This window comes from Nomascus leucogenys, chromosome 8, assembly GCF_006542625.1.
Source record: "Nomascus leucogenys isolate Asia chromosome 8, Asia_NLE_v1, whole genome shotgun sequence".
Taxonomy (NCBI): Eukaryota; Metazoa; Chordata; class Mammalia; order Primates; family Hylobatidae; genus Nomascus; species Nomascus leucogenys.
In genome coordinates, this window is record NC_044388.1 from 1809081 (window position 1) to 1836140 (window position 27060).

At 44.6% G+C, this 27060-nt stretch overlaps 1 protein-coding gene across 1 annotated transcript in view; it reads left to right on the plus strand.

Moving 5' to 3' along the window:
* FAM186A (family with sequence similarity 186 member A) overlaps positions 1-21565 on the plus strand; it is a 47580-nt gene extending 26015 nt beyond the window's left edge. Inside the window, exons 6-11 of the mRNA XM_030816434.1 lie at positions 3-398; positions 651-2284; positions 14469-14661; positions 17063-17214; positions 18136-18321; positions 21473-21565. Coding sequence (XP_030672294.1) covers positions 3-398; positions 651-2284; positions 14469-14661; positions 17063-17214; positions 18136-18321; positions 21473-21494 — 2583 coding nt within the window. The 3' untranslated portion in view covers positions 21495-21565. The remainder of the gene's footprint in view (positions 1-2; positions 399-650; positions 2285-14468; positions 14662-17062; positions 17215-18135; positions 18322-21472) is intronic.
* The last annotated feature ends 5495 nt before the right edge of the window (positions 21566-27060 follow it).

Genomic DNA, 27060 nt, shown 5'->3' on the forward strand with positions numbered 1-27060 from the left:
AGGCCCAGGAATTGGGGATCCCTCTCACCCCTCAGCAGGCCCAGGAATTGGGGATCCCTCTAACCCCTCAGCAGGCTCAGGAATTGGGGATCCCTCTTACCCCTCAGCAGGCTCAGGAATTGGGGATCCCTCTCACCCCTCAGCAGGCCCAGGAATTGGGGATCCCTCTCACCCCTCAGCAGGCTCAGGAATTGGGGATCCCTCTCACCCCTCAGCAGGCCCAGGAATTGGGGATCCCTCTCACCCTTCAGCAGGCCCAGGAATTGGGGATCCCTCTCACCCCTCAGCAGGCCCAGGAACTGGGGATCCCACTCACCCCTCAGCAGGCTCAGGAATTGGGGATCCCTCTCACCCCTCAGCAGGCGCAGGCCCTGGGGATCCCTCTCACCCCTCAGCAGGCCCTGGCTCAGGGGGTCCCTCTCACCCCTCAGCAGGGGCAGGAACTGGGGATCCCTCTCACCCCTCAGCAGGGGCAGGAACTGGGGATCCCTCTCACCCCTCAGCAGGGGCAGGAACTGGGTATCCCTCTCATCCCTCAGCAGGCCCTGGCTCAGGGGATCCCTCTCATCCCTCAGCAGGCGCAGGCCCTGGGGATCCCCGTCACCCCTCGGCAGGCCCAGGCCCTGGGGTTCCCTCTCACCCCTCGGCAGGCCCAGGCCCTGGGGATCCCTCTCACCCCTCAGCAGGCACAGGCTCAGGGGATCACTCTCACCCCTCAGCAGGCCCAGGCACTGGGAGTCCCCATCACCCCAGTAAATGCCTGGGTGTCAGCTGTCACTCTTACCTCTGAGCAAACCCAGGCTTTGGAGTCCCCTATGGACTTAGAACAGGCTCAAGAACAGTTATTGAAGTTTGGGGTTCATCTCACCTTAGATAAAGCCCATACCTTGGGGTTGCCCCTCACCTTTAAGCAAGTCCAGTGGTCCCATAGACCATTTCAGAAATCGAAGGCTTCTCTCCCCACTGGGCATTCCATCATATCAAGGTTGTCTCCAAGCCTTAGGCTGTCCCTGGCATCATCAGCTCCTACTGCTGAGAAGTCCTCTATATTCGGGGTCTCTTCTACTCCTTTGCAGGTATCAAGGGTTCCCCTCAACCAAGGCCCTTTTGCCCCTGGGAAGCCCCTAGAAATGGGGATTCTTTCTGAGCCTGGGAAGCTTGGGGCACCACGGACTCTTCTTTCCTCTGGACAGACCCTGGTATACGGAGGTCAATCCACTTCTGCACCACAGGCCCCTCCCACCCCTGGACAGCTCCCAGTACCTCGGGCCCCTCCCACTCCAGGGCAGCCCTTTATAGCTGGAGTCCCACCCACTTCTGGACAGATTCCAAGTCTCTGGGCTTCTCTTTCTCTTGGGCAGCCCTTAGTTCCTGAAGCCTCTTCCATCCCTGGGGACCTCCTGGAATCTGGACCCTTAACCTTCTCTGAGCAGCTCCAGGAATTCCAGCCTCCTGCCACTGCTGAGCAATCTCCCTATCTGCAGGCTCCTTCTACCCCTGGGCAGCATCTGGCACCACGGATCCTTCCTGGGCGAGCTTCTTCATTATGGATCCCTCCCACCTCTAGACATCCTCCCACACTCTGGCCGTCCCCAGCCCCTGGAAAGCCCCAGAAAAGTTGGTCCCCTTCTGTTGCTAAGAAAAGATTGGCAATTATTTCTTCTCTGAAATCTAAATCAGCATTGATCCATCCTAGTGCTCCAGATTTCAAGGTAGCTCAAGTTCCTTTCACCACTAAGAAGTTCCAAATGTCGGAGGTCTCTGACACTTCTGAAGAAACCCAGATACTTCAAGATACTTTTGCTATAGAATCATTTAGAACATTTCAGTCCCATTTCACCAAATACAGGACACCAGTATCCCAAACCCCTTACACTGATGAAGGGGCCCTTCCCACTCTCATGAAGCCTACGACATCACCATCTTCTCTCACTACTCTACTCAAAACATCACAGATTTCGCCTTTGGAATGGTACCAGAAATCCCGATTCCCTCCTATAGACAAGCCCTGGATACTGAGTTCAATTTTAGGTACCAAGAAACCCAAAATAATGGTGCCCCCTTCCTCTCCTCAAGAACTTGAAGAAAAGAGGTATTTTGTTGATGTGGAGGCTCAGAAGAAGAACCTGATACTATTAAATCAGGCTATAAAAACTTGTGGACTCCCTTCACAGCTACACACAATGGCTAGGACTCTCATAATTGAGATACTTCATATGGACACGGTTCAGCTGGGATACCTATTCCGCAAGTACATTGCCTATAGGCTGATCCAGTATGCCAGGTAGATACAATTATTATATGTCTAGTTTTCTGGTTTAGTTCTGATTGCAAATATTTTCTGTCATTGTCCCAGAAGTATATTCGTATTTGTCAGGCCATATGTTCTAAAAGACTGTCTTATATAAGGTCTATGGGAAGGAAGCCTGTTTAAGATAGCAAAAGGAGATATATTTTTTGGAAAATAAGAAATGACACGTAACATGATCCATTTCATCCATATATATCTCCAGCGGAGATGCCAAGTATATTTTGTGGATCATGGTTGGTCTCCAAAACATCAACTTCAAAAGTTTCCAGTTATTCTGAATTTCTTTCATCATTTTTGGCTCACCAGAAATGTATGACTTTTAAAATGGGAGATGGCATAAAAAAAGAGTGAGACCAGGCATAGTGGCTCATGCCTGTAATCCCAGCACTTTGGGAGGCTGAGGCAGGTGGATAACTTGAAGCCAGGAGTTCAAGACCAGCCTGGCCAACATGGTGAAATCCCATCTCTGCAAAAAATACAAAAATTAGGCAGGCATGGTTGCGTGCACCTGTAATCCCAGGATTCCTTGGGAGGCTAGGGCAGGAGAATCGCTTGAACCCAGGAGGTGGAAGTTGCAATGAGCCAATCGTGCCACTGCACTCCAGCCTGGGTGAGAGAGTCAGCCTCTGTCTCAAAATAATAATAATAATAATAAAAAGAGTTCCTGCTATTGGCAACAACACGGATGGAACTAGAGGTCATTATATTAAATGAAATAAGCCGAGCACAGAAAGCCAAACTTCATATGCTCTCACTTATTTGTGGGAGCTAAAAATTAAAGCAATTGAACTAATGGACATAAAGAGTAGAAGGATGGGACAGGTGCAGTGACTCACGCTTGTAATCCCAGCACTTTGGAAGTCTGAGGGGGGAGGATCACTTGAGCCCAGGGGTTTGAGACAAGCCTGGACAACAAATTGAGACCCTGTCTCTACAAAAAATACAAAAAATTAGTTGGGCATGATGTTGCATGCCTGTAGTCCCAGCTGCTCAGGAAGCTGAGCTTAGAGGATCACTCAAGCCCCAGGAGGTCGAGACTGCAGTAAACCAAGATTGCGCCACTGCACTCCAGCCTGGGTGACAGAGCAAGACCCAGTCTCAGGAAAAAAAAAGAGAAGGATGGTTACCATAGGCTAGAAAGGGTAGTGGGGGTGGGGGGAAAGTAGGGATGGTTAATGGGTACAAAACAATAGAAAGAATGAATAAGATCTAGCATTGAAAGCACAACAGGGTGACTGTAGTCAATAATAATGTAATTGTACATTTAAAAATAACAAAGAGTATAATTGGATTATTGGATTGTTTGTAACACAAAGGATAAATGCTTGAGGCAATGGATACCCCATTTACCCTAATGTGATTATTATACATTGCATGCCTGTATCAAAACATCTCCTGTACCCCCAAAATATATATACCTACTATGTACCCACGAAAAATTTTTTAATGAAAAAAACAAACAAAAAATGGCCACGCGTGGTGGCTCACATCTGTAATCACAGTACTTTGGAAGGCCGAGGCAGGTGGATCATGAGTTCATGAGTTTGAGACCAGCCTGGCCAATATGGTGAAACCCCATCTCTTCTAAACTACAAAAATTAGCCGGGCATGGTGGCACTTGCTTGGAATCCCAGCTACTTGGGAGGCTGGGCAGGAGAATTTCTTGAACCCAGGAGGCGGAGCTTACAGTGAGCCGAGATTGAGCCACTGGACTCCAGCCAGGGGGGCAGAGCAAGACTCCATCTCAGGAAAAAATAAAAAATACGCAGAAAAGAAAAATAAAAAATACAAGTAAATACAGGCAGGGTGCAGTGGCTCATGCCTGTAACCCCAGCACTTTGGGAGGCCAAGGCAGGTGGGTCACTTGAGGTCAGGAGTTCGATACCACCAACGTGGTGAAACCTCATCTCTATTAAAAAAAAAAAATACAAAAAATCAGCTGGCCAACATGGTGAAACCCCTTCTCTACGAAAAATACAAAAGTTAGCTGGGCATGGTGGGCACCTGTAATCCCAGCTACTCAGGATGCTGAGGCAGGAGAATCATTTGAAACCAGGAGGTGGAGGTTGCAGTGAGCAGAGATCGCGCCATTGCACTCTAGCCTGGGCAACGGGACGAGACTCCATCTCAAAAAAAAAAAAAAAATTACCGGGCACTGTGGCTCACACCTGTAGTCCCAGCTACTCAGGAGGCTGAGGCACAAGAATCGCTTGAACCCGAGAGGCAGAGGTTGCAGTGAGGCAAGACTGTGCCTTCGTTTCAAAAAAACAACAAAAAACAAAACAAAAGAAACAAAGGGAGATGGCAGATTATGTAGGAGGTTGTTGCCATGGCAAATTTGCTGTTGGGGTGACCTGGAGGCAGCAGGCAGCAGGTCCTGGTCCTGATTTTTAAAAGTTGCAAATATCAGAAATGGATTAGGGCAGGTAACAATTTTCCTGCCATTCTTAACATTTGCATTTGAAGTTACCAACCTATTATTTCGGGGATTTTCTTTTTTTTCTTTTTGAGATGGAGTCTCCCTCTTTTGCCCAGGCTGGAGTGCAGTGGTGTGATCTTGGCTCACTGCAACCTCCGCCTCCAGGGTTCAAGTGATTCTCCTGCCCTCAGCCTCCAGAGTAGCTGGAGGTGTGTGCCACCATGCCCAGCTAATTTTTGTATTTTTAGTAGGGACGGGCTTTCACCATGTTGGCCAGGCTGGTCTCGAACTCCTGACCTCAGGTGATCCGCCTGCCTCAGCCTCCCAAAGTGCTGGGATTACAGGTGTGAGCCACTGCGCCCAGCTATTATTTTCCATTGATCTGCCTATTGATAAGTCACTTCCATTCTCTGTTATTTTTGTTTTATTTTTATGATGCTGAGTCTTTGAGGTCGTTATTAGTGCTGTTTGCCAGCACTTGTCAATGAGATGTGAGCAGAATTGATATGTTATTTCTGTGCTGAGCTTGTCATTGTTGGTTTGATGACCTACAGAGTTTCCTTTTCCTCTGGCATAATAACCCACAATGTTCAAGGTGATTGTTGTTCCTTTATTGTTGTTCCTTTCCTTCACTGAAAGAATACAGTGAAGTTCACTCCCTGACAAGCCATGATAGATTCGTAGTATGAGCAACAAGTGAATTTTTTTGTTGTTTTAAGCCACTGAGGCTTGGGAGTTTTGTTAAAACAGCAAAACTTAGTTTATCTTCACTAATAGAGTCTTCCTATCCGAGAATATGGTATATATCTTTTTTTTTTTTTTTTGAGACAGAGTCTTACTCTGTCACCCAAGCCAATTATACATCTTTTTTTGTTGTTCAGGTTTGTATGTGTGTGTGTGTGTGTGTGTGTCTGTGCATGTGTGACCACATATGCACAAAATTTTGATTTTTGTATGTTTATTTTATTTTATTTTTGAGACAGTCTCGCTCTGCTGCCCAGGCTGGAGTGTAGTGGTGCGATCTCCGCTCACTGCAAGCTCCACCTCCCGCATTCACGCCATTCTCCTGCCTCAGCCTCCCGAGTAGCTGGGACTGCAGGCGCCCGCCACTATGCCCCGCTAATTTTTTGTATTTTTAGTAGAGACGGGGTTTCACCGTGTTAGCCAGGATGGTCTCGATCTCCTGACCTTGTGATCCACCTGCTTCCGCCTCCCAAAGTGCTGGGATTACAGGCGTGAGCCACCACGCCCGGCAATTTTTGTATTTTTAAATAAATGTATGCAACAGATATAGGGCTGGGCGCGGTGGCTCACGCCTGTAATCTCCCAGCACTGTAGGAGGCTGAGGTGGGCAGATCACCCAAGGTCAGGAGTTCACCTGGCCTGCATGGTGAAACCCCGTCTCTAATAAAAATACAAAAATTAGCTGGGCATGGTGGCGTATGCCTGTAATCCCAGATACTCGGGCGGCTGAGGCAGGAGAATTGCTTGAATCCGGGAGGCAGAGGTTGCAGTGAGCTGAGATGGCGCCACCACTACATTCCATTCTGTATGACAGAGCGAGACTCAGTCTCAAAAAAAAAAAAAAGAGCATCTTAAAGTTTTCATCTAGCTCTTGCATATTCTAAGTGTTTCTTTTATTTTTGTTATTGTTGCTATTGTAAATGGAGACTCAATTTTGTATGCAGCCATCTTGCTGTATTAAAGCATGCAAACGTTTTTTCGTTGAATTTCTTTCTTTCCTTTCCCTTCCTTCCTTCCTTCTTTTTTTTTTTTTTGGCAGGGTCTGGCTTTGTCCCCCAGCTGGAGTGCAGTGGTGCAATCTTGGCTCACTGCAACCTCTGCCTCCCAGACTGAAGCAATCCTTCTACCTCAGCCTCCTGAGTAGCTGGGACTATAGGCACACGCCACCACGCCCGGCTAACTTTTGTATTTTTTTTTTTTTTTTTTGAGACAAAGTCTCACTCTTGTCCCCCAGGCTGGAGTGCAATGGCACGATATAATACTGTTCAAAGCAGTCTACAGATTCAATGATATTCCTATTAAACTACCAATGTCATTTTTCACTACATTAGAAAAAACTATTGTAAAATTCATATGGAACCAAAAAAGAGCCCAAATAGCCAAAGCCATCCTAAGCAAAAACAACAAAGCTGGAGGCATATTACATTATCCAACTTCAAACTATACTATAAGGCTACAGTAATCAAAACAACATTGTACTGGTACAAAAACAGACACATAAACCAATGGAACAGAGTAGAGAACCCAGAAATAAAGCCCCATACCCACAATCATCTAATCGTGGACAAAGTCAACAAAAATAAGCAATGAGGAAAGGACTCTCTATCCAATAAATGATGCTGGGACAGCTGGCTGGCCATATGCAGAAGAATGAGATTGCATCCCTACCTTTCACAATATACAAAAATTAACTCAAGATGGATTAAAGATTTAAATGTAAGACCTCAAACTATACAAATCCTAAAAGAAAATCTAGGAAATATCATTCTGTTTCTTTTTTATTTTTATTTTTATTTATTTATTAGAGACAGAGTTTTCGCTCTGTTGCCCAGGTTGGAGTGCAGTGGCACGATCTCACCTCACTGCAACCTCTGCCTCCTGGGTTCAAGCCATTCTCCTGCCTCAGCCTTGCCAACAGATGTTAGCAAGGCTGCAAAGAAAAGGAATGCTTATCCACTGTTAATGGGAATGTAAATTAGCTCAGCTACTGTGGAAAGCAGTTTGAAAATTTCTTGTTTTTGTGGTGGTGTTTTGTTTTTGTTTTTTGTTTTGTTTTGTTTTGTTTTTTAGATGAAGTTTTGCTCTTGTTGCCCACTCCTGGCTAATTTTTGTATTTTTAGTAGAGACAGAATTTCATCACATTGGTCAGGCTGGTCTTGAACTCCTGACCTCAGGTGATCTGCCTGTCTTGGCCTCACACAGTGCTGGGATTACAGGCGTGAGCCACCGCGCCCGGCCTTGTTTTATTTTTTGACATGGTCTCACTCTCTTGCCCAGCGCAATGATGGCTCACTGCAGTTTAGATCTCCTGGGCTCACGCAATTTTCCCATATCAGCCTCCAAGTAGCTGGGACTACAGGCCTATGCCATCATGCCTGGCTAATTTTTTATTTTTTTATTTTTTGTAGGGTTAGGGTCTTACTATGTTTCCCAGGCTAGTCTTGAACCCCTGGGCTCAAGTTATCCTCCTGCCCCAGCCCCCCAAAATGTTGGGATTACAGGCCTGAGACAACATGCCCAGCTGAGATTTCCCAAAGAACTTAAAATAGAACTACCACTTGACCCAGCAATCCCATTACTGGGTATATATTCAAAAGAAAATAAATTATTATACCAAAAAGACACATGCACTTGTCTGCTCATTGCAGCATTATTCACAAAGATATGGAATCAACCTAGGTACACATCAATGGTGGACTGGATAAAGAAAATGTGGTATATATACAATATATGGAATACTATGCTGCCATAAACAAGGACAAAATCATGTCCTTTGCAGCAAATGGATGCAGTCGGAGGCCATTATCCTAAACAACAGAAGAACAGAAAACCAAATACCGACATTCTTGCTTATAAATGGGAGCTAAATGTTGGGCACACAGGGACATAAAGATGGGAAAAACAGACACTGGGGACCACTAGTAGGGGAGAGAGGAAGTGGGACAAGGGTCGAAAAACTACCTATTGGGTACTATGCTCATAACCTGCGTGATGGGATCATTTGTACCCCAAATCTCAGCATCATGCAATATAACCATGTAACAAGCCTGCATATGTACCCTCTGAATCTAAAGTAAAAGTTGAACTTACTAAAATAAAAAAGTTGAATTAAACCAAATTCAATTTGAAAAAAAAAAAAAAGACTGGCTGGGTGTGGTGGCTTATTCTATAATCCTAGTACTTTGGGAGGCCAAGGTGGGTGAATCACTTAAATCCAGGAGTTCGAGACCAGCCTGGCCAACATGGTGAAACCCCATCTCTACCAAAAAAAAAAAAAAAAAAGGCTGGGTGTGGTGGCTCACACCTATAATCCCAGCACTTTGGGAGGCCAAGGCAGGCAGATCATGAGGTCAGGAGAACGAGGCTATCCTGGCTAACACGGTGAAACCCCGTCTCTACTAAAAATACAAAAAATTAGCTGGGCGTGGTGGCGGGTGCCTGTAGTCCCAGCTACTCTGGAGGCTGAGGCAGGAGAATGGCTTGAACCCGGGAGATGGAGGTTGCAGTGAGCCGAGATTACATCACTGCACTCCAGCCTGGGTGACAGAGCAAGACTCCGTCTCAAAAATAAAGAAAAAAAAGAGAAAACAAAAACCCATGGATTAGCTGGGTTCGCTGTAGTCCCAGCTACTCAGGAAGCTGAGGCATGAGAATTGCTTGAGCCCAGGAGACGGAGGTTGCAATGAGCCAAGATCGCACCACTGCACCACTGCACTCCAGCCTGGGCAACAGAGCGAGACTCTGTCTCAGAAAACAGCAACAACAACAAAAAAAACCCTGAATGTTCAATTTTGTTAAATAATGTGATTTGAGCACTTTATTTTCACATGTATTAAAGAAAATGTGGGCTGGGAAGGTGGCTTATGCTTGTAATCACAGCACCTTGGGAAGCTAAGGCGGGAGGATTGCTTGAGGCCAGGAGTTTCGAGACCAGCCTGAACAACATAGGGGGCCCCGTCTTTCTTTTTTCCTGAGACAGGGTCTCGCTATGTTGCCCGTGCTGGAGTGCAGTGGCATGATCACTGTTCACTGCGGTCTCAACTTCCTGGGTTTAAGCTATCCTCCCACTTCAGCCTCCCCAGTAGCTGGGACTACAGGCACGCACCACTACACCTGGCTAATGTTTAAACTTTTTGTAAAGGTAGGGTCTCCTGTTGCCCAGGCTGGTCTTGAATTCCTAGGCTCAAATGATCCTACCACCTTGGCATCCCAAAGTGCTGGGATTACAGTTGTCAGCCACTGCACCCAGCCTGACTCCATCATTAAAAAAAAAAATTATCTAGTCTTGGTGGTATGCACCTGTAGTCCCAGCTACTTGGAAGACTGAGACAGGAGGACTGCTTGAGCCCAGGAGTTCAAGGATGTGGGTAGTTATGATCGTGTTGTGCCACTGCACTCCACCCTGGGTGACAGAGCGAGACCTTGTCTCAAAAAAAAAAAAAAAAAAAAAAGGTCAGGAGCGGTGGCTCACCCCTGTAATCCCAGCACTTTGGGAGGCTGAGGTGGGCAGATCATGAGATCAGGAGATCGAGACCATCCTGGCTAACATGGTGAAACCCTGTCTCTACTAAAAATACAAAAAAAAAAACTAGCCAGATGTGGTAGCATGCAGCTGTAGTCCCAGCTACTCGGGAGGCTGAGGCAGGAGAATCGCTTGAACCCAGGAGGCAGAGGTTGCAGTGAGCCGAGATCATGCCACAGCACTCCAGCCTGGGCAACAGAGCAAGACTCTGTCTCCAAAAAGAAAAAAGGGAGATTTTTTTTTCCCTTAGTTCTATTAATATAATTATATTAAACCATCATTGCATTCGTGGCATAAATCCTATTTGTTCTACATGTAACCTTCTTTGTTTTTTTTGTTTTGTTTTGTTTTGTTTTAAGACAGGGTCTCTCTTGGTTGCCCAGGCTGGAGTGCAGTGGCATGATCTCAGCTCACTGCAACCTCCGCCTCCCAGGTTCAAGCAATTCTCTTGCATCAGCCTGTTTCAGCCTCCAGAGTAGCTGGGATTACAGGCGCGCCGCCGCCATGCCTGGCTATTTTTTTTTCCTTCTTTGAATATATTGTAGAATCACTATATTTTATTAAGGATTTTTCTCATTCATATTCATTAGTTAAGTTTGGCAGGCAGTTTACTTCTTATGGTATTATCTTTGTGAAGTTTTGATATAATCTTAAGCTTGCATCATTAAAAAATGTGGAAGTTTATCTTTTGTTCTCTGAAACAATTTAACAGTAAAATTAGCTGTTCTTTTAAGGTTTGGCAGATTTCCCCTATGATATTACACTGGCTTAGTACTTTTTGAAGGGAGTTCTCTGACAGCTTTCTCTCAATTTGATTTATTATTTTCCGAGATGAAGTCTTGCTCTGTTGCCCAAGCTGGAGTGCAGGGGCACGATCTCAGCTCACTGCCACCTCCGCCTCCTGGGTTCAGGGAATTCTCCCGCATCAGCCTCCTGAGTAGCTAGGATTATAGACGCACATCACCACGCCCAGCTAATTTTTGTATTTTTAGTAGAGACAGGGTTTCACCATGTTGGCCAGGCTGGTCTCGAACTCCTGACCTCGTGATCTGCCCACCTTGGCCTCCCAAAGTGCTGGGATTACAGGTATGAACCACTGCGTCAGGTCGCTTTCCCAATTTTTAGGATTCATTTAGATTTATTGAAGACTTTGAGAACCTAAGTAGCATAATCTGACCTGTCTCAGTAAAATCATTTAAAAATATGATATACAATCATAACCTTAATCCCATCGAGGATCAATTCATTTTTTCAGAAAGCTCTTCTCTAATATTTAATGTTATAATAACAAAATCACAGACAGATGCAACAACAAATAAAATACTGACAGATTAAAAATTTTATGACAAGGATGGCTAGGTCGAGAAGATTCTAATATTATATGTGAGAGAAAAATATTACAGTAATATAAGCCGTTTTTGAATAAAGATTTCTGTAGAGCCTCTGGAAGTGAAGAGTTCTACACTTAAGTGCTAAAATATAGTTTCAGAATTGTATTCCCACATGATCGGTGAAATAGATCTGAGAAGAGATGACAGGGAAGATTGTAAAATTAGAAAAGATGAGCCGGGCGCGGTGGCTCATGCCTGTAATCCCAGCACTTTGGGAGGCCAAGGCAGGCGGATCACCTGAGGTCAGGAGTTTGAGACCAGCCTGGCCAACAAGGCAAAACCCCATCTCTACTAAAAATACAAAAATTAGCTGGGCATGATGGCATGCACCTGTAATCCTGGCTACTTGGGAGGCTGAGGCAGGAGAATCGCTTGAACTCGGGAGGCAGAGGTTGCAGTGAGCCGAGATCACACCACTGCACTCCAGCCTGGGCAACAGAGCAAGACTCTGTCTCAAAAAAAAAAAAATTAGAAAAGATGATGATAATTAGACATTTGTTTCCATATACATTGAAGAAAGTTCTCAATAGTACTAGATGTTGTGCTCTCTAGATAGCATCACTTAATTCATCAACTTTTTTTTTTTTTTAAAGAGGCAGGGTCTCGCTCTATCAACCAGGCTGGAGTGCAGTGGTGTGATCATAGCTCTCTGTAACCCCAAACTCCTGGGCCAAAGCGACCTGTGTGTGCCATCATGCCCAGCTAATTTTTGATATTTTTTTAGAGATGGATCTCCCTCTGTTGCCCAGACTGGTCTTGAACTCCTGGGCCCAAGCAATCCTCCTGCCTTGGCCTCTCAAGGTACTGGGATCACAGGTGTGAGACACCGAGCTCAGCCATCAACATTTAAAAAATATCCACTACTTGTGGGGATTGTGTTAGGTGCAGGGATTAGAGGGTAGAAGGATACAAAGATGGATAAGCTACATCCCTGCTTTCAATGCACCTAGTCTCCGCAGAGAGACAGTCACACAAAGAGACGATTATATCGTATGATGTGGAAAGCACAATGATGGCGCATGTGCAGTTACAGAAGAGGACTGAGGAGAGGTGGGAGTTAGGTGCAGCTTCTGGGAGTTTGGACCTCTGAACTGTGCCTCAAAGAACCAGTAAAAGTCAGAAAGACAGGCAGGGCACTGTGGCTCACGAGTTTGAGGTCAGGAGTTTGAGACCGGCCTGACCAACATGGTGAAACCCTGTCTCTACTAAAAATAAAAAAATTAGCCAGGCACGATGGCGGGTGCCTGTAGTCCCAGCTACTCGGGAGGCTGAGGCAGGAGAATCGCTTGAACCCAGGAGGCGGTGGTTTCAGTGAACCGAGATTGTGCCACTGCACTCCAGCCTGGGTGACAGAGTAAGACTCTGTCTCAAGAAAAGAAAAAGTCAGGAAAACAGAGAAGTCAGAGAGTGTAGCAGAGTAAAGAAAGGCAGCAGGAAGAAGCGCTGTCTGTGTGTGTGTATGTGTGTGTGTGTGTGTGTGTGTGTGTATAAAGTACTTTGTAGCTGGTACTTAGAACACAAAGAATAAGCAAAATGTAGTAAGAGATGAGACTGGAAAGATAAAAGAGAGGCAAGATAAAAGAGAATCCTAAATCACATGCTAAGGAACTTGTATTTCATTCCGTACTTAATAGGGGATAACTAAAGAATTCTTAACAAGGGAAGTAAAATGGCAGTAACGTGGAAGACAGATTTAAGAAGAGTGCAGCTCATACAGAGGCATAAATTAGGACTAGGTGGCATCCACCTAAACGTTTTGAAAGAATATAAGGGTGAGAGTAGAATTACTAGGAAAATATTTACAGTTGTTTTAAAAGGATTCTATGCTAAGGTGATATATCAACAGTGTAACTCCTACTAAACAAGGGCATCCATGCCAGGCAAGCTGGTGAAGTCTAAATAAAAAGTAAAATCAGCCCGGTCTGGTGGCACACGCCTGTAATCCCAGCACTTTGGGAGGCCAAGGTGGAGGAATTGCTTGAGCCTAAGAGTTCGAGACCAGCCTGGGCAACATAGTGAGACCCTGTCTCTACAAAAATTATAAAAATTAGCCAGGCGTGGTGGTATGTATGCCTGTGGTCCCAGCTACTTGGTAGGCTGAGGTGGGAGGATCAATAAGCCTGAGAGGTTGAGGTTGCAGTGAGCCCTGGATGCACCACTACACTCCAGCCTGGGCAACACAGTGAGACCCTGTCCCAAAAAAAAAAATTACTACAGTCGTGAAACAGTAAAAATGGATAAACTAGGAAATATAAATTTTGTAGGAGAATCATGCTAATCTAATCCGGAATTGTTAGAGGAAACACTGTATGGACAAGGAGAAACTAAATGAAAATAAATTATGTAAATTTAGTTATGTGCATACAGGGGCTTATAATGCATCTACAACAAACACAAACTTCAGATACATTATTGCATTTAACTGGCAGAGTGGGAATCAGGTTCAGAAAGTTCATCCTGTTTGTCCAAATCACACAGCTAATAAGTGGTAGAAGTGAATTTTTAAAAATCCACTTCCAAAGTCTAGATAGTATACTATACCACCTATTGTACTACACTGTCTTAAAGTAGTAACTGTAATGGTTTTTATATTCAAATCATGCTTTCTCTTAAACATAGACTTTGAAGTCAAGCAGATCTTGGTTCAAATTTCCAGAACTTCTCTGATACTTAAATGTGTTGCATGTAAAATGGATATAATAATATTTACTTCAAATAATGGTTGAGGCCAGGCATGGTGGCTCACACCTGTAATCCCACCACTTTGGGAGGCTGAGGTGGGTGAATCACCTGAGGTCAGGAGTTCGAGACCAGCCTGGCCAACATAGTGAAACCCCGTCTCTGCTAAAAATACAAAAATCAGATGGGTGTGGTGGTGCAGCTACTCGGGAGGCTGAGGCAAGAGAATTGCTTGAACCCTGGAGGCGGAGTTTACAGAGAGTGGGGATTGTACCATTGCACCTCCAGCCTGGGCAACAAGATTGAAACTCCGTCTCAAAAAAAAAAAAAGAAACTGAGGACAAGTTTGCTGAAGTAGGGTCTGCAACTATTATCATTCTAATTTTTATTAATCTTTTCAAGGAACAACATAATGAAACGACTAAAAGCCATCCAAAATACTGGGAAAGGCTGTGAGGCCAGGAACCTCCACGTGATGCTGAGCAGACTTGATGACTACAGGAAAAAGGTGATGCAGGTCTGGACTGAGAAGCAGAAGTCTTTAGGGCAGAAACGGAATCAGTGCCTGAAGAAAATGATACATGTATTCAACCAGGTAACCTGCTTTCCACTCCCTCTGTCCAGCACGTTGTAAAAACATGAAAGTGGTAAGCTTTGTAAACGACATTTACCTGGAGACACCATGTCATATTGCTTTCCTGGGCTGCTGTAACAAATTACCACAAACTTCATAGCTTAAAACAACAGAAATTTACTCTCTCACAGTTTTAGAGGCCAGAAGTTAGTGAAATCAGGGTGTCTGCCGGGTTGGTTCCTTCTAGAAGCTCTGAGAGGGCGTTCTGTTGCATGCTTCTCTCCTAGATTATGGTGGCTATGGGCAATCCTTAGCATTCCTCAGTTTGTAGCCACATAATTCCAATCTCCGCCTCCGTCTTTCAAATGGCCTTTTTTTTTTTTTTTTTTTTTTTTTTTTTTTTTTTTTTTTTTTTTGAGACAGTCTTGCTCTGTCTCCCAGAGAGTGCAGTGGCACTATTTCGACTCACTGCAACCTCCACCTCCTGGGTTCAAGTGATTCTCCTGATTCAGCCTCCTGTGTACTTGGGATTACAGGCGCCCATCACCATGCCCAGCTGAATTTTATATTTTTAGTGGAGATGGAGTTTCACCATGTTGGCCAGGCTGATTTCGAATTCCTGGCCTCAGGTGATCCACCTGCCTCGACCTCCCAAAGTGTTGGGATTACAGGCGTGAGCCACTAGGCCTGGCCTGAGTTCTAATAATAAATATTACAAGCTGTGGTTCTAGAAACATTTTATATCTGTATATCCTTCTCTCTCCTTAACATCGATTAATTTATAAGATTAGTTTACTTGCTACTTTGGAAGGTACAGAGAGGCTTCTCATCAGAGCCTAATCCAAGTCAAACCTATATTGTAAATTTTCCCAGACCGTTATATTTTATTTTATTATTTATTTATTTATTTTTGAGACGAGGTCTTACTGTGTCACCCAGGCTGGACTGCAGTGGCGTGATCTTGGCTCACTGCAACCTCTGCCTCCTGGGTTCAAGTGATTCTCCTGCCTCACCCTTCCGAGTAGTTGGGATTATAGGTGCCCGCTACCATGCCTGGTTAATTTTTGTATTTTTAGTAGAGATGGGGTTTCACCATGTTGGCCAGGCTGGTCTTGGACTCCTAACCTCAAGTGATCTGCCCATGGCAGCCTCCCAAAGTGCTGGGATAGAGGCGTGAGCCATCGCGCCCAGCCCAGAACAGTTATATTTTAAATATTACAGCTCTTTGTCAAAAAAATGAATATGCTCCTTTTTTTTGATTTGGCAAATATGGCCAATGTACATAGAGTAAAGCAAGATGGGTTGGCAGCAACATGCGTTATCTAACAGGAATCACAATGCCTAGGGCATTTCAGAGGAGGAATAAGGGTCTGGGGCCAGGGAAGCCAGAATCCATAGGATGAGGTATGGGTATCAAGGCTTGGAGAAAGGAGACAAAAAAAGCAAAAGGGATAAGAGGTTAGATGTGAATGAATACTTTGCACTGAATCAGCATGGTGGTCAAGATGGCTAGTTCTGCTACTAGATTCTCTGGGTTCAAATCAGGCTAGCTACATACTAGCTAAGTGACTTTATGCAAGCCGTTTACATTTTCTGAGGCTCAGATTCTCCTGCTGTAAGACAAGGGTAATAATAATACATACCGGCCGGGCGCGGTGGCTCAAGCCTGTAATCCCAGCCCTTTGGGAGGCCGAGGCGGGCGGATCACGAAGTCAGGAGATCGAGACCACGGTGAAACCCTGTCTCTACTAAAAATACAAAAAATTAGCCGGGCGTGGTGGCGGGCGCCTGTAGTCCCAGCTACTCGGGAGGCTGAGGCAGGAGAATGGCGTGAACCCGGGAGGCGGAGCTTGCAGTGAGCCGAGATCGCGCCATTGCACTCCAGCCTGGGTGAGAGAGCGAGACTCCGTCTCAAAAAAAAATAAAAAATAAAAAAATACATACCACATAAGGTTGTTATAAATACCAAATCAGCTAATATATGGAAAATGCTTAGTTTAGTGTCTGACATTCAGTAAGTATTTAGTAAATGCTGGCTATTATTACAGTTGCATACTGCTTCACGATTTATAAAGTGCTTCCATATATACTGTGTTTTACAATTCTCACAACAACCCTGTGTTATTATCCCTGTTTTAGAAATGAGGAGAAAGAAGTGCAGATAAATTAAGCAACTACCCCAAAGTCTCACAGCAAGGAAATGAGAGGACCAGGACTTGAGCTTAAGTAGGACCAAGGTTTTTACGTAGCAGAGCTGCCACCTCCGAAATGACGCATGTTGGAGGTGGGTGGAATAGGGAGAGGATTTGCAAATCCATGGAAAAGGAGGAGTCACAGTTTAGTCTAGGGCCAGCTCTGAAGACCCTTCTAAAGATTCTGTCTCTTTTCATGGTTTCCTTTTTCTGATCAATTTTTTTTATAGCTCAAAAAGATGTATGAATTGAATCTTAGTCAACCTATCCCCTTAATCATTGAAGAAAAGCAGATACCTGCCTCTACCACATTTGTTCAAAAGCCATTCTTAAAATTACTAATGGAAGAGGACAGAACCTCTGATATATTCAAGAAATTTAGGTATGTGCTAGAAAGACTGATATTAAACTCTGTTTGGATGATATGTGGGACCTAATTTTTTTTCCCTACCCAAGAACTTCCCTTTCTCCACAATTATCAAATGGTGCAATGGAGAGCCTAAAGGAGTATTAGGCTGGGTGCGGAGGCTCACGCCTGTAATCCCAGCACTTTGGGAGGCCGAGGCGGGTGGCTCATCTGAGGTTGGGAGTTCAAGACCAGCCTGACTAACATGGAGAAACCCCGTCTGTACTAAAAAAAGTACAAAATTAGCCCAGCATGGTGGCGCATACCTGTAATCCCAGCTAGTCGGGAGGCTGAGGCAGGAGAATCGCTTGAACCTGGGTGGCAGAGGTTGCAGTGAGCCGAGATTGTGCCATTGCACTCCAGCCTGGGCAACAGCGAAACTGTCTCCAAAAAAAAAAAAAGGAGTATTAATTCCCTTAGCTAAGTTGGCAAGACGTTAATTTACATATATTTCTACTTAAATATTTAACATTGGATTTTGAGTTCCTCTAAAAATAAAGCTGATTCTTTCTTACTAAAAGACAAATTATTTAAAAAATATTTAATAAAGAAACTTAGAAGCATTATCTTCTCTTTTTCTTCTATTTTTTTTAAGGAGACAGGAGCTTTGGGAAGGAAGGGGGAAAGTTATGTGGTCTCTCTACGCCATGAAACTAAAACGGTAGTTTTAAAATGGATTACTAGGTGAAGCCATGAAAATGCAGCTTTGGTAACTCAGCAAATTCTGCTTTTTCATCCATTTCTCTGTCAAAGTGGGCATAGCTAATGCTGGTCAGTGCAAGGGGAGGGTATTATAGGTTGAGGTGGCAGTGAAGAGGGGAGAATAAGATATACTTTGATGGGCTATGGAGCTCAGGAAAATTTGGTGTTCCCAATTTATGCTCTCTGATTCTGTAGAGAACAAGAGGACCAGACAGAGGCCATCTGGAATGTTGATCTGTCCACTTCAAGCTACCCAATAGCAGAGAAGACATCTATGCATTCACTCTGGGCCCAGCTGGGTGGGTACCCAGATATTCCCAGGCTGCTTCAGTTAGAAGTGCAGTCCACCTTCCGAAAATCTCTTGCATCCCTCCAATCACGGTAAGTTATGGACTGGAAGCGCTCTGGTAATTGGGCCTTTGATCATATACCTTTTGGTTCCCTAACTTGACTTTCTCCTGTAGCACCAGGTACATCAACCAAAAGTAATGTTTGGTATGAGGTTAGACTCACACCAGTCATAAAATAGCACAGGTAAATTCAGCATTAGTCTGTTAGTGTTTCTCATCATAGGCCTATAGATGTCACCATTGAATAATGTAAAACAAACAAAAAACCAGTTATAATACCATGAATCTAATCTAACACTAGATAGGTCCACTTTTAATTCCATCCTTAGGGATTTGTTAATAGAAGTACCAGAAAGACCATTGTAGAATGCTTTTCTCCATATTGTGATTCAGTGACACGACCTTAAGTGCAGTTATCATATCTAGACCCAAATTGAGTAAATTAGGTGTTTATTTCCTAGGATACACTGAAGAGATGACTCCACATTTCCAAAATCTGTTGAACCAGATTCTCACTTAAACCACTAGAAATTATTCCAGAGGAAATAAGGGCTTTAGAGTCTGCATTAACTCTTTCAGGACAGATAATTATTTAATATTCTAAATCAAGAATTTAGAAAATTGAACTTTTATTAATCTGCAAGAGTTCACAGGAGCAGTCTGATTTACTTCGGTGAAATCTAAGTCCTCGCGTAAGAAGTAGTGTTAGGCCAGGTGCGGTGGCTCATGCCTGTAATCCCAGCACTTTGGGAGGCCAAGGCGGGTGGATCACCTGAGGTCAGGAGTTTCAGACCAGCCTGGCCAACATAGTGAAACCCTGTCTCTACTAAAAATACAAGATTAGCCTGGCATGATGGTGTACGTCTGTAATCCCAGCTACTTGGAGGCTGAGACAGGAGAATTGCTTGAACCCAGGAGGCGGAGGTTGCAGTGAGCCCAGATTGTGCCACTGCACTCCAGCCTGGGCAATAGAGTGAGACTCTGTCTCAAAAAAAAAAAAAAGGTAGTGTTAATTCACAAATTTGTCCAGGTGGCAGACACCATAAAATAAGACATTTAAAATTCTATAATATAGCAAAATATTAGGAAAAATATTACTATTTGATGTATACAGTATAAAGTCATATATCATGAGCATGAGTTTATGGAAAAAAGTTATTAAACCAAATGTAACCATTAAGTTGAATAAGCATGGCTCATAGGTTATAATCAGAAAGCAACATTTTTTCTGGTCTCTGATTTTCCCTTTTATAGCGATTAAATTAATTAATTTAGGTTATTTTGAGGGATAATATTGCTAATTTAATGATTATAGGGCTTTGGGACAAAATACGTAAATTTTTAAGTTTCATTTTCCTTACATTCCATTACTAGCTTCAAGTGTCAGATAACCTTCTGACCTCACCACTTCTTACTCATGCTAAATCCCTGCAGACTCTTATTTCCAGTTTACTATTTTATTTTTATTTATGTATTTATTTTCGAGACAGAGTCTCCCTCTGTCGTCCATGCTAGAGTGCAGTGGTGCAATTTCGACTCACTGCAACCTCTGCCTCCTGGGTTCAAGCGATTCTCCTGCCTCAGCCTCCCCAAGTAGCTGGGACTACAGGTGCATGCCACCATGCCCAGCTAATTTTTTTTATAGTTTTAGTAGAGACGAGGTTTCACCATGTTGGCCAGGCTGGTCTTGAACTCTTGACCTCAGGTGATCCACCAACCTTGGCCTCCCAAAGGGGTGGGATTACAGGCATGAGCCACCGTGCCCGGCCTGGACATGTTTTAAAACCTACTTCGAGGCCAGGAGTGGTGGCTCATGCCTGTAATCCAGCACTTTGAGAGGCTGAGGCAGGTGGATCACTTGAGGCCAGGAGTTCGAGACCAGCCTGGCCAACTTGGTGAAACCCTGTCTCTACTAAAAATACAAAAAATTAGCTGGGCGTGGTGGCACACACCTGTAGTCCCAGCTACTCAGGAGGCTGAGGCATGAGAAAGGCTTGAGTCTGGGAGGCAGAGGTTGCAGTGAGCCGAGATCGCGCCACTGCACTCCAGCCTGGGCAACAAAGACTCTCTCAAAATAAAAAATAAAACCTACTATATGTTTCATTAAACAGTACATCTTTGAAACTTTTCTATGCTAATAAATATAGAGCTACATCATCATTTTGTTGGTTGCATGATATTCATTGTAGATCTGTATTTTTGTTTGTTTTTAGAGACGTGGTCTTGCTCTGTCACTCAGGCTAGAGTGCAGTGGCACAATCATAGCTCACTGTAACCTTGAACTTCTGGTGTCAAGTGATCCCCTGCTTTAGTCTCCCAAGTAGCTGGGATTACAGGCACACCTGGCCCATTGTATAGATATATCGTAATTTATTGAATTGTTCTCCTACTGATAGAAATTTGGATATTTTTCAACATTGCAGACAATGCTACACCAAATATCTTTGAAGTACTTTGTATATTTATATAATTATTTTCCATGAAAATTCCATTAAAATAATATTCAGTTTTTTCCAATTGCATAAGTAATGCATGTTCACTGAAAATTTAAAAAATACAGACAGGTCTATCCTCAGAAATAACAATCATTAATTATCAATATTTAAGCCATGTTCTAACTTTAGGCATAAGAATACTGTCTAATAAGCAATAAGCTATTGCCAAGTCCTTTTCTTCCTGATTTTGGGTCTTCAAGGCATTCTGTCACCTTTATGTAACTTTATATATATGGATTACAGGCCAGGCACAGTGGCTCACACCTGTAATCCCAGCACTTTGGGAGGCCAAGGTGGGTAGATTGCTTGAGCTCAAGAGTTCAAGACCAGCCTGGGCAACATGGCAAGACCCCAGTCTGTACCAAAAGTACAAATAAAACAGCCAGGTGTGGTGGTGTGCACCTGTGGTCCCAGCTACTTGGGAGGCTGAGGTGGGAGGATTGCTTGAGCCCAGGGAGCAGAGGTTGCAGTGAGCTGAGATGGCACCACTGTGCTACAGCCTGTGTGACAGTAGGATACCCTGTCTCAAAAAAAAAAAAAAAAAAAAAAAAGGATTACATACAGATTTTACTAGTTTATCTTTGTGAGTTCTGGAGGCACTTTTATTTTCCCTATGACTCACCTATAGTCCCACAAATGTGTTTAAAGCAATTTATAATGAGATTAATTTTCTTGTCTCATTTCCAGGGTTAAGAAGATTCCCAAATGACTGTAAAATTAAATACAAGCGTGTTGAAAGTACATTTCAGTATCTTTCAGTAAAATGCTTGTTTTATTCTCTTTCGTGCGTATATATTGCTTTGTCTTTCCTTTGCTTTTATATTCTCCCTGTAGTTCTTCAGTTTGAACATCTTCATTTCTGGACTACTACTATGACCACTCAAGAACGAGGATCTTCTGCTCTAGATTACTGGAAACACAAAGCTTCAACAACCCTGGGGCAGGCTGAGTCATGAAAGGGACATCATTATGGGCCCCTAACATGATGGCAAAGTGGCACAGTCTGCCTCCCCCAGTCTAAACCCGAAGATGCCTCAGAAGGAAGAAATAAATGAGTATAATGAAGGAACTAAAAACCAGCAGACACCCCTGAAGAATTAGAAGGTGGTTATGATTGGTAGTGAAGGGAAATCATAATGTTACCAGTAGAGGGTTGTGACTGCAAGTTGTCCAGGTTCTTGGCATTTTGAACAAAGAATTGGCAAAATGTCCAGCAAAGCAAAGAAAGAATGAAGCAACAGAAGAACGAACGCAGGGATTTATTGAGAACGAAAGTACACTCCACAGTGCAGGAGTGGCCCGAGCAGCTGCTCAAGGGCCCAGATACAGAATCTTCTTGGGTCCAAATACCCTCTAGAAGTTGCCTATTGATCACTTCATGCTCACCTCATGTAAATAAAACGGTAGCCTGCAATCAGTCTGATTGGTTGCAGCAAAAAGCAACCAATCAGAGGCTAGGGTGAAGTTACAAACTTACATTTCTTCTTCTTTTTTTTTTTTTTGAGACAGAGTTTCGCTCTTGTTGCCCAGGCTGGAGTGCAATGGTGTGATCTCGGTTCTTGAAATTCTGCCTCCCGGGTTCAAGCGATTCTCCTGCCTCAGCCTTCCGAGTAGCTGGGTTTACAGGCATGCACCACCATGCCTGGCTAATTTTGTATTTTTAGTAGAGACAGTGTTTCTCCATGTTGGTCAGGCGGTTTCGAACTCCCAGCCTGAGGTGATCCATCTGCCTTGGCCTCCCAAAGTGCTGGGATTACAGGCGTGAGCCACCACGCCCATTCTCAAAGTTATACTTTTATGCAAACAAAGACTGGCCTGCCATCAGTCTGATTCATTGAGGACAGCCAATTTCCCATCTGCCTCACAGAAAAAGGTCAAAGGGAGTAGCCTCTGGTCCTTTTGTTACTTAGGTGTGTGGACAGTTAGGGGTTTCCTTTTCATTTAGTTCTAGGAAGTTGGCATGCAGCCTTAGGTTTGCTGCCTCCAGACCCTGTTCTCCTTCCTCAATAACTCTGTACAGCGAGGGCCAGGCTTCCGACATGGGGATTGTATTAGTGAGTCTTCTCTTAGAGGGACAGAACTAATAGGATATATATAAAGGGGAGTTTTTTAAGTATTAACTTACACGATCACAAGGTCTCACAATAAGGTGTCTACAAGCTGAGGAGCAAGGAGAGCCCGTCCAAGTCCCAAAACTGAAGAACTCAGAGTCCGATGTTCAAGGTCAGGAAGCATCTAGGCATGGGAGAAAGGTGTAGGCTGGGAGGCTAGGCCCGTCTCTTGTCTCTCTCCTTTTCACATTTTTCTGCCTGCTTTATATTCACTGGAAGCTGATTAGATTGTGCCCACACAGTTAAGGGTAGGTCTGCCTTTTCCAGCCCACTGACTCAAATGTTAATCTCCTTTGGCAACACCCTCACAGGCACATGCAGGATCAGTACTTTGCATCCTTCAATCCAATCAAGTTGACACTCAGTATTAACCATCACGAGTCCACCCCTTGTCAACTTGAACATATCTCCTGAGATCATACATAATCTTCAAATAAAAACAATAATGTCATAATTACACTTAACATAATATGACTATCCCTTGTACAACCGGAAAGACACCAATCCCCAACCCAAATACTATTACATAAAGTTAACAGTAATTAAATGCTGATATGAAGTCAATAAATCTTATGTCACATGATAAAGGAAAAGGAAATAAAATGAAAATAGTTTCTTAGTACAAGTGTATACACACACAAACATGTTTTTAACAAAAGAAGGAGGAAATACTCATGACAATTGCAGTCCTCATTTCTGCAGCTGGTCACATGGCTGTAGCTGGTATTGATGACTATCTTCTTCTACTACCCATTCTGTATTCCCTCTGCCTTCAGCAAACACCTCAGCAGGTCATGGTTTTTTTCCTGGTGGAGTGACCCAAACCTTCATTCTTGAAGGGTCTGGACCATTTGTAGTCCTGCCTGGATTGGGCTGTTGTAGTTTCCCATTGACCTTAATCACAGGGCATGGTAATACTCAGAGATGCCCTAATGGATCTCCTGTATCCATGCACACTCTTCCTTATCTCCATTGTGGAGCAGTAGACTGATTTCAGATTTCATCTTGATAGTCCGGGTCAGTCACCCCAGCCAACGCTGTAACTCCCTCTTGACTTAAAAGTAGCAGGAGCCCAAAGTGTCCAGGTGGCAATCTTAACTTCCAGTTTAATGGAATCGTTGTTCTGTCTCCTGATGGCAGTGTTCCTCCCTCTTGAACTAAGACCTCTAGGCCCAGCAGAACATAATGTTGTGGGAAGAAGCAAAAATGTTGCCAGTGGATCACTAGGGGTGATGGTGAGTGGTGCCACTTCCACTTCCACCTTGATTCCTGGATCTGTGAGTCTTGGCTATGGGAGAAACAGTCCCATATATTGGACGCTGATTCAGAGCATACATGGCCTTCTGGAGAATTTTGCCCCAGCCCTGCAAAGTATTGTCACCTAGTTGGCTTTACAATTGTGACTTCAAAAGGCCATTCCACCATGCTATCAATCCAGCTGCTTCAGGTTGATGAGGAACATGGTAACACTAGTGAATTCCATGAGCATGAGCCCATTGCTGCACTTCTTTAGCTGTAAAGTGAGTGCCTTGGTCAGAGGCAATGCTGTGTGGGACACCGTGATGGTAGATAAGGCATTCTGTGAGTCCACAGATGGTAGTCTTGGCAGAAGCACTGCGTGCAAGATAGGCAAAACCACATCCAGAGTAAGTGTCTATTCCAGTAGGACAAACCTCTGCCCTTTCTACGATGGAAGCAGTCCAATATAATCAAACTGCCACCAGGTAGCTGGCTGATCACCCGGAGGAATGGTGTCATATTGAGGGCTCAGTGTTGGCCTCTGCTGCTGGCAAGTTGGGCACTCAGCAGTGGCCATAGCCGGGTCAGCCTTGGTGAATGGAAGTCCATGTTGCGGAGCCCATGCATAACCTCCAGCCCTGCCACCATAGCCACTTTTTTCATGGGCCCATTGGGGGATAATAGAGGTGGCTGGGGAAAGAAGCTGAGTGGTGTCCATAGAATGGGTCATCCTATCCACTTGATTATTTAATTCCTCCTCTGCTAAGGTCACCCATTGGTGGCCACTCACATGGAATACAAATATCATCACAGTTGGTGACCACTCAGAGAGGTCCATCCACATATCTCTTCCCCAAATTTCTTTCTTTCTTTTTTTTTTTTTTTTTGAGACAGAGTCTCGCTGTGTCCCTCAGGCTGGAGTGCAGTGGCGCAATCTCGGCTCACTGCAAACTCCGCCTCCCGGGTTCCCGCCATTCTCCTGCCTCAGCCTCTCCGAGTAGCTGGGACTACAGGCGTCCGCCACCACGCCCGGCTCATTTTTTGTATTTTTAGTAGAGACGGGGTTTCACCAGGTTTAGCCAGGATGGTCTCGATCTCCTGACCTCGTGATCCGCCCGCCTCAGCCTCCCAAAGTGCTGGGATTACAGGCGTATGAGCCACCGCGCCCGGCCTCAAATTTCTTCGTCACCAATTTTCCAATCATTCTTCTCCCAAGTCTCCCAAGTCCCTGACCATCCAGCCGAACCACTGGCTACAGCCCGTGAATCAGTCACACATCTGGCCATTTCTCCTTCCATGCAAAGTGCACAACTAGGTGCACTGCTCAAAGTTCTGCCCACTTTCAGAACTTCGAGCAGTGAAGGAAGATTTCCCTTCACTGCTCTCCTTCAGGGATGTCCTAGAAAGGGGCTGCAGTGCTGCAGCTGTCCACTTTCAGGTGGTGCCTGCATATCCTGCAGAACCATCTGGAACCAGGCCCTAGTCTTCTCCTCCTGTGTCAACTGATCATAGGGAACTCCCCATGAGGCCATCGGTGCAGACTGGGGGAGAGAAGGCAGGTGGCAGGAGTGGAGACATGGGCATTTGAGCCACTTCCTCATGTAACTGACTTGTGCCTTCAGGACCTGCTTGAGCCCGATCATGTATATACCACTTCCATTTGATGACAGAATGCTGCTGCGCATGACCCATTTTAAAGCTGGATGGGTCAGAAAGCACCCAGTTCATGATAGGCAGTTTGGGTCGCATGGTGACTTGATGACCCATAGTCAAATGTTCAGTTTCCACCAAAGCCCAGTAACAGGCCGAGAGCTGTCTCTCAAAATGAAAGTAGTTATCTGCAGAAGACGGCAGGGCCTTATTCCAAAATCCTACAGACCTCCTCTGTGATTCACCCATGGGGGCCTGCCAAAGGTTCTAAACAGCATCCCTATCTGCCACGGACACCTCAAGCACCATTGGATCTGCTGGGTCATATGGCCCAAGTGGCAGAGTAGTAGTTTGCACAGCAAAATGGACCTGTTGCAGAGCCTTCTCCTGTTCTGGAACTCACTCAAAACTGGCAGCCTTTCACGTCACTCAATAAACAGGCTGGAGTAACACACCCAAATGAGGAATGTGTTGCCCCCAAAATCCAAATAGACCCACTAGGCATTGTGACTCTTTCTTGGTTGTAGGAGGGGCAAATGCAACAACTTATCCTTCACTTTAGAAGGAATATCTTGACAGACCCCACACTACTGGACCCCTAGAAATTTTACTGAGGTAGGAGTTCCCTGAGTTTTAGTCTGATTTATTTCCCATCTCAGCCTCCCAGAGTGCTGGGTGTGAGTCACCACTCCCGGCATCTCACCCAGTCTTATGGCTTTAAGTACCACATACATGCTGATGACTCCAAATGTATATCTCAGCTTTGACTTTGCCACTGAGCTTTGCCCCTGAATTCTAGTGCTGTATATCCAACTATCTACTTGATATCTTCACTTGGCTGAGCTCCCAATAGTCAGCACCAAGCCTATTTCTTATGCTTTGTCCCTGATATACTTTTTGCCTTGATTTCTAGTTTGAATTCGTCTGATAGGAAATAGCTACCTGGTTTGTTCCTGGTATGTGCGTGTGTGTTCATATTAGGATGAAATGTCTATTTATAGCTTTTTTTTTTTGAGACGGAGTCTCGCTCTGTCACCCGAGCTGGAGTGCAGTGGCATGATCTTGGCTCCGCCTCCCAGGTTCAAGCGATTCTTCTGCCTCAGCCTCCTGAGTAGCTGGGATTACAGGTGCACACCACCATGCCTGGTTAATTTTTGTATTTTTAGTAGAGACGGGGTTTCACCATGTTGGTCAGGCTGGTCTCGAACTCCTGACCTCATGATCCGCCCGCCTCGGCCTCCCAAAGTGCTGGGATTATTTATATCTTTTTACTTA